This window comes from Pristis pectinata, chromosome 2, assembly GCF_009764475.1.
Source record: "Pristis pectinata isolate sPriPec2 chromosome 2, sPriPec2.1.pri, whole genome shotgun sequence".
NCBI lineage: Eukaryota > Metazoa > Chordata > Chondrichthyes > Rhinopristiformes > Pristidae > Pristis > Pristis pectinata.
The window spans coordinates 35,133,527-35,141,935 of NC_067406.1; the positions used below are offsets into that span (position 1 = coordinate 35,133,527).

Sequence of the window (8,409 nt, forward strand, 5' to 3'; positions counted from 1 at the left end):
ATTCACTCCACCAGAAGAACTGGTTTCTTTGCATCAATTAAATCGTTAAGTTATTTACAAAACCTTGATTAGGTGTCAGTCAGCCAAATGAAAATCAAGGCTTTGAGGGAGATTGAAGGGGCCTTTAAATATGTGGGTGCCATTCACTTGACAGAATTAGGCAAGTGCCTGTTTAAATGTGCAAATTAGTGCCTACAATTGAAATTTTTTGGTACCAATGGGCATGAAATGCATCACATTACATTGTTTACTAACATGTATCTGAAGAGGGTGTTCTTCACAAAATTGCTGGATGTTGCTCGATAAATAGTCTAGGAATGTTAATTATTCAGCCCTTTGGGGAACCCACAAAAAAAACTCTTATCTACTGTCAGACTACTTGAGCTCTTCCCCACAATTTGTGTTAGATCAGAAATTAGAATGGAATGGGTAGAAATTAAGATGTGTGTATATAAAATTCAGATGCGTATGTTTGTGCATGTATTTTGAATATCATTGCTTTGTTTTACACTTTCTGCAGGCGTTCTGTTCGCACGAAGGCCAGTCATTCCTGTGATGTCTGGCAGCAACGGGAACAGCAGCAGTTCTCAGGGCATGTCTAGTCCAGCAATAGCACCACAAGCCCAGCCTTCTTCTTCCTCATCTCATAGTCACACTCCAACCAGTTCTGCACCTTGAATCCTCGCCTACAGACAGGAGACCACATGAGACAGTCCCCGAAGACTCTGGTGTTTTTTTGAGAGTGTGTTTTTTTGCAAGGAAAGTTTGCAACAAGGATATTGATAACTTTGCAGGTGAAGTGATGGAAACAAACTCAATCATGCATGAGGGTCACATTTACTATATTGTACAGTTAATCACTGTTGGACTGAACTCCACTTAATTTTATGTAAAAAAAAACAAAATCAGTGATTTTAACTTGCGTAAATTTGTTGCTTTCTGTAAGTGAGTCAACACTTATATTTTTAGATGGACATCCACCCAACCATAGACTCTTCAATGAAGATGGCGATGAGATTGTGGATGACCATTTTGGTTGGACGCACTTGTCCATGTAAAACTAGTTTTTGTTGTATTCTGCAGAGGGGTTCGATTTTTGGAAGATTTATTAGGTGAGGCCAAAAAGAAGAGGATAAAAGGAGATATGGATTAATTACATTTACATCTTAATAATGCTTCATGATCTAAGGGAATTGATTACTTTGTTTTAACAATCGGTTGTTTCAGGAAAAAGAACTAGTACCATATACTGTAACTCAGCTTTTACCAAAGAGAGAAATAGTTTATCAGGATATATGGCATCATATCACAGGGCTGAATACAACTATAAGATAAACATAAATGTAAGAATGAACACATTGCAATATTGAAGAAAGGGAACAGTTTTTAGAAAGGTGTGTGAGCAAAAGAGAATCATTAAAGGAAGGTGCTTCTTCGTAAGGCCACAAAGAGTGAAAACAGCTTAGGGATTGTTCATATGGTGCTGGATCTCAAAAGGAAATTGCCACATCAGGCAAGAACCTTGGGAATACATCTGGGGCCTGACCTTTTACAAAGCTACAACTGTGTTACAGGGATCAATTCTGTCTTATCATCCACGTCCTGTTGTTCACAATGATGGCTGCACGTCTGTCCCTGTGCAGTGATAGTATGGAGATTTATGATTAAGTGCACAAAGAGAAAGAAGAAAAGCAGCGGGGCAGTTTTATCAATTAAGTGGCTTTATTGAATAGGGCCAGATGATAATGTTGACAGTGATGCACTGACCCAGGCTGTTGAATGGAGTCAAGGGGGAGGTGGAGGTGTGTCTGTGCAAATTAATGCTGTCAGAATCCAACAACTCATTGCAAAGGCTTGTCAAGTCTATAGAATTTAGTCTGAAAGAAGCATCTTGCTGTTATATTGATTTTTCTTTTCCTTGACTTCTGATATACTCAAATGGCAACCTCTGCCTCTACCCCTGTCCATTTGCTATTCACAGATGCAGCCAAATACCTCGTGAATCTTCTAATTAACATTTAATGAGAAAGAAAAAAAGAGAAAGATGCTCATAATATACCTCATAGAAGTCATTTTATTTAATTTGTATTTTTATTGTAAAGCCACTTGTGAAGCATTTATTTTCACCAATCACTGTTTTTTTTATTTTATATTGTTGTACCAAAGAAGGGAATATTCTATTGTACACCTACCTCATTATTCTGAATAGCAGATTGTCAACTCCCAGTTGCATTATTAAGATCTTTGCAGGGTGTTAGGAAGGGAACAAGTTGCCATTAGCTGGAATTCTAGCCGCCTGTGAACCAGGTTTAATGGTGGCTTTTTTTTGCTGTGTACCAAAGATCAAGCAACACATTTCACAAACTTCGTTGAACAGTAGCACAGTTCTGATAAATATTACTTATGTCCAATATGTGTTATTCACTTTGTTTAGGCTTTTTTGCAATGCTAATGCTGTAGGACTTTAGATTCTAAAATGGCTTACTAGCTGTGTATGAAATTTTATTTTATTTTTTTCTTCTTGACTAATCCAGTGCATTAAGTGAAAGCTGGATTGTGGTGCTCAGGGTTATCAAACAAAAAAAAAAGAAAAGAACGTGATTTTTATTGCCATTTGACTTCTAGTACATTTAGAAAATGCTGCTTACTTGGAGCACAGGTGATTTTTCTCTCTGAATTGATGTCCATGGAATATGCACAATTGGATGGTGAATTATTAAACAGTCAGTCAAACAGTTTCTTAAAATGTTCCATACATTTGGATTTTCTGCCAGTAAGGTATGTGATTATTAATCATTTTCATCATCAGCAGCACAATTTTTCTTAACAATTAAGAATTTTCTATCCATTCATAGGAAAAATATTATTAGTCAATTATTATTAGGGTTGTCTTACTATTAGGAAAATGAAACAATTGGTCAATATCAATTGAATCACCCGGGTTACTTTACTCACCCTCCACCCTTTCCCTCCACCCCACCGCTGCCCCACCCATCTTTCTGAATGAATTTACACATTGCTTCTATACTATTCTTACTCAATAAAAAAACTGTTTTCAATAAATCCTGAAACCATCTTCTGGATTAGAATTTTAGAAAGGGAAGAGATGCTATATAAACAAATACATTGTCAAGAGTATGTTTGTGTTAAAATGGTGTTTTGCTTTGGCATTGGAGTTATTCTTTGTAAACCAGTCAGAAATTAAACTGTAAATTAAAAGCGTCTCTTTAATGTGTGATTTTTTTTTGTTGCAAGCAATTGTTCTACAAGCAAATGGATATCCTGTAGCTGTTGAGAATCAGTTCCTCAATCAGTGTGAAGAGATTTGCAAATGGCAAATGACAATTATTTCTTCAACTAGTTTAGGAAATTTTGTTTCTGTCCACTAAGAGATTGTGGGCTGCAGATTCATCATTTGGACCAAGCTTCAGAAGTAGAGTTCAATATGCATCAAGCATTTAGACTGTCCAACAAAGGACACATTTTTGCCCCAAAATCTTTGCTGAAGTTGCAGAAACCATTTCAAGGGTATTGAATGATCACTGGACATGTTTCATACTTGAATCTAGGCACTTTAGATGAGAAACTGCAAAAGAGCAGAGGATTCTTTTTCAGTCATCAGTTGGCAGCAACATAGCTGTACTTCCCAGTAGTGAATCCGTAAAGAGTGGTCAAGAACTAGAATTGATTTTTTCTATAAACTAAAGTACCTGGATATTGTTTGCATTATTTCACATTTTTCACATAAGATGAACTAAATTGGAGCAAGGAAGGGATTATTCTTAGTACTTTTGTAGTCTGTGTCACTTATTTCTGGACAGAAAATTACATTTACTAACTAAGCCACTAAAAAAGTTCTGCAGAGGTAGTGACTGAAACTGATAATAAACTCAAGTCAAATCAGTTGTTTATTTTGTGTTAACTATTTCATCGAGTGCTTCTCAATGTGTGCATTCAAGGAAAATTTACACCTCAACTTAGAATCAGCTCAGTCAAAATCTTTTATTACATAATTTTTGAGCTTGTTTTTTTCTACAAATATAATTGACAATTCATAAATTTACAATCCAGAAGCAGAATTTGGTTTCTGTTTTTTTTAATCAAATTATGTTGTCTGAATACTTTTTAAATATGGTATTGAATGTATCTACAGTATCAATTTTCTTTTTATCAAGACTTAGATCCATGTCAGAAGATTAGTTGCAAGATTTCCCTACTTTACTCATTGCATTGTCTTCAGAACATGTGACCAGAGGAGCTTAAGTCAATGTATTACTGCCAGAGCTGGACCACCACAGTCTCATTCTCATGAGTCTTTTGGAAAAACTTATAAGGACCTCACTCCTAATTGGTGGCTGCTCAATGATGATGGAAAATTATAGGCTGAATGCATCAAATATTCCAGTTTGCTAAGGTGAGATTCCCTATGATCAATGAAGTCATAAAATGGCATCTACACTACCTTTGCTGCAATATTTCATGTCAGTGCCAATTGTGGATGCAGTATTGGGATCAAGTAAAAGAGATGATCTAGCAGCAATCAGACATCACACCATTCCCTATGCACCATCGAAATTTGAAATTTGACAACTCTAATTTTAACCCAGGCTACAAAGGGGATACATTGCACATTGGAGTGGAGGGCAAATAAAGTGCGAAACTGCTTAGATGACTTCAAGATTTTTCCTACTGAGATCATGGCAACATAGAGTCTACCTATCATAGGTAGTAGGGGCCTAATTAGTATGGGGACATTATCATCTGAAGTGTTCCACTGTGATCCAACTTTTACTTGTTATACCAGATTGATGAAGTCTTGCATTTGTCTGTGGTACCAGTTTGAAATTGGAATATGTAAATCAAGAGCCTAAAGCCAATTTGAAGCACTCTGTCAAGAACTAGGTGGAGTTGAAATCATGAACCATCTCTCCTAATCTGCACCTGTCTCAGCTAATAGTAGTTGATGAGCTTGCTGGAAGATGCCAAAACAGGTAGGTAAACCATTCTTTAAATATCTCCTCTTGCCCCTTGCCCCTTTAAATATCTCCCCTGCCCCTTCCCATGTGCCACCATTACCACCCTTTCCTCATCAAGACCCATGCACACAGAAATTGGTTAAGACCCACTATTGACATCCTGACAAGGTAGACAGTGCAGTTAGTACAAATACCAGTACAATGAGCTTGCACTGGATACTTAACGGACACAATTGTTTCAGGCCTTTTAGCTAAGTTATGAGCTAGAAACAGAAGATTAGTCAGAAGATCCACAATGAAACTGTGACAAAATTTAGAGCCCACAATTCCAATCTTACTATAATTTCATGAAATCTTTCATACAATGGCAAAGTGAGGTGGATCCTGGACATGTGTGGCTGTTCATGTAGACAATGGATGTGTCCAAAACCATATTCAATGTTTGATATTGAGCATTGTGCACACACTGGGATGTCCTGATTTGCTTCTTAGTAAAAGAGAAAGTGGCTTTTAAGTCCAGACAAACAAAACAAATGGTACATTGTAAGTTTATTCCCTTATCTCCAGAAATAATAAGGGTTCTGTAGTAAAACGGTTACCTCCAAATCATGGGAACACAGCAAAATGAAGAAATATCCAGCTGGCATATGTTTTTTGTCATGTTCACTCAGTGTTCTGCAACTACATTATTTATGAACATAACTTGTTGAATAAAAGTTAAATGCATGAATAGATTGCAGTGAAAATCATGATTAAAAGCCATCTTCAACGGAAATGAAGTCAGTAATTTGTAAAGAGGGGAAAACACTGACAGCAGCAAAGTGACAGCAGTGACAGAAGGAATAGAGAGGAAAGGTATCTTGGATAATAATTGTAACAAATGAAACATTAAAGAACAAAATGAGTCACAATAGGATAAAATGGATAATGTGAAAGATGAGGGCACATTGGAGTTCTTCAACTCATTCCTTTCATCAGTATTCACAGGAGAATATGTGCCAAAAATGCCAGAAGCAGTAAGCAAATTCTCCTGGGGCCAGCCACATATCTAATAAATGCAGAGATAAGGTTATTAGAAGATTAGGAGCTTTCAGCACAAATGAAGCATCAGGCCTGTCTTGTATGCCATGTCTCCAACAACAGTAAAATGAATTAATAGAGGAAATCTTCACAGACATTCCCGACAGTTCATACCAAAATTCAGGATAAGGAATAGAAATCTAGCATCAGAGGCCGTGATGTTTTCAGGTCATAGAGGTGGATGATCCAAACATTTGAGGAAGAATTTGGTTATCTACTTTAAATACTAGTGCATATTTCAAATTTTTCAGTCACTCCCTGGATCTTAGCAGGTCCCACACCAAGCTCCATTGAGATCTATAAAACAGATCTTTAACCCTTTATTAAGGAAAGTTTATCAGTCTTGGAGGGGTCAATTTTTGCAACAAAGATGCACAAATGCTTCATTTTGTTCAGAAGGGCTAAAGGAGTTGATGGGACCACTCTTTGCAACCAGAGTGACAGGGTGCCAAGGCAATGCAGAAGATCACGTACCTGTGATTCAGATAGGGGTGCTAATCTGGTGGCTAGCAAGTGATGGTAGGTTCAAGTGAACATTGTGAATTTATAAAGCACAAAAAGTGAGCCTTGGAGGGATTGCACAAATTGAGCATAATTAAGTGTGGAAGATTAAGGTGAAATATAATCAATATTTTTGAAATAATTATACCGCTTTGTGGTTATAATTAACTACAGAGGATGTAGTTCATATGGAATTCAGTGAGGCCTTTGATAAGGTTCCACATGGTAGGCTGCTCTGGAAGCTTAGATCCCACGGAATCCAGGGAGAGCTGGATAATTGGAGACACAACTAGCTTGATGGTAGAAAGCAAAGGGTGATTGTGGAAAGTTATTTCTCAGGCCTGTGACTAGTGGTGTGCCTCAGTGGTCAGTGCGAGGCACATTGTTGTTTGTCATCTATGTCAACGATTTGGATAAGAATGTACAAGGCATGATTAGTAATTTTGCAGATGACGCTAAAATAGTTGGTATAGTGGACAATGCAGAAGGTTATCAAAAATTACAGGGGGATTTTGATCAACTGAGTAAGTGGGCCGAGGAAGGGCAAATGGAGTTTAATTTGGATAAGTGCGAGCCATTGCATTTTGGAAAGTCAAATCCAGGTAGGACTTTCACAGTGAATGGCAGGGCCCTGGGGAATGTTGTAGAACAGAGAGACTTTGGAGTAAAAGTACATGATTCACTGAAAGTGGAGTCACAGGTAGACATGGGGGTGAAGACGACTTTTGGCTTGCTGGTCTTCATAAGTCAGGGCAATGAATATAAAAGTTGGGAGGTTATGGTTCGGTTGTACAGGAAGCTGGTGAGGCCGCACTTGGAGTATTATGTTCAAATTTGGTTGCTCTGCTATAGGAAAGATGTTATTAAATTGGTAAGAGTGGAGAAAAGATTTACAAGGATGCTGCCAGAGCTTGAGGGACTGAGTTATAGGCAGAGGTTGGACAGGCTAGGACTTTATTCCTTGGAGTGTAGGAGACTGAGAGGTCGTCTTATAGAGGTGTATAAATAATGAGGGGCATAGATAGGGTGAATACACTCAGTCTTTTTCCCAGGGTTGGAGAATAAAGAACTAGAGGGCATAGGTTTAAGGCGAGAGAGGAGAGATTTAATAGGAACTTGAGGGGCAACTTTTTTACACAAAGGGTGGTATGTATGTGGCATGAACTGCTAGAGAAAGTGATTGAGGCAGGAACAATAACAACTGTTAAAAGACAGATGGGCAGGTACATAGATCGGAAAGGTTTAGAAGGTTATGGGCCAAACACTGGCCAATGGAACCAGTTCGGATGGGGCATCTTGGTCAGCATGGACCTGTCGGGCTGAAGGGCCTGTTTCTGTGCTGTATGACTCTTTGACTTTGAAGGATAGATGGAGGGAAAGTGACAAACAGAATCAGAATCAGAATCAGGCTTATTATTTCTAACTTAAATGACGTGAAATGTCTTATTTTGCAGTAGCAGTACAGTGCAAAGACATAAAATACTATAAATTACAAAAATAGATAAACAGTGCAAAAAGAAGGTAGTGTTCGTGGATTCATGGACCATTCAGAAATCTGATGGCAGAGGGGAAGAAGCTGTTTCTGAATTGTTGAGTGTGGTTTTCAGGCTCCTGTACCTGCCTCCCTGATGGTAATGATGAGAAGAGGGCATGTTCTGAATGGTGAGGCCTGGTCCATGGGTGATGTGAAGGAACATTTCCTCACATATAGATAGTAGAATTCCCCCAATGTCCACATCCAATGCACCAATCATGGAGTGCCCTGAACATAAAAGAATGACTCAGAGACACTGGGAGGGAAGGTACTAAGCTGTGCAGGAAACACTATGAGGGAAATGAGGAGAGGAATAGA

General features: G+C 38.1%; 1 protein-coding gene across 4 annotated transcripts in view; it reads left to right on the forward strand.

Annotated features, from left to right (window-relative positions):
- LOC127567517 (AT-rich interactive domain-containing protein 3A-like) overlaps positions 1 to 3,213 on the forward strand; it is a 382,036-nt gene extending 378,823 nt beyond the window's left edge. For all 4 annotated transcript variants that reach the window (XM_052010508.1, XM_052010510.1, XM_052010511.1 and 1 more), the window contains exon 8: positions 521 to 3,213. In XM_052010508.1, coding sequence (XP_051866468.1) covers positions 521 to 678 — 158 coding nt within the window. In that variant the 3' untranslated portion in view covers positions 679 to 3,213. The remainder of the gene's footprint in view (positions 1 to 520) is intronic.
- The last annotated feature ends 5,196 nt before the right edge of the window (positions 3,214 to 8,409 follow it).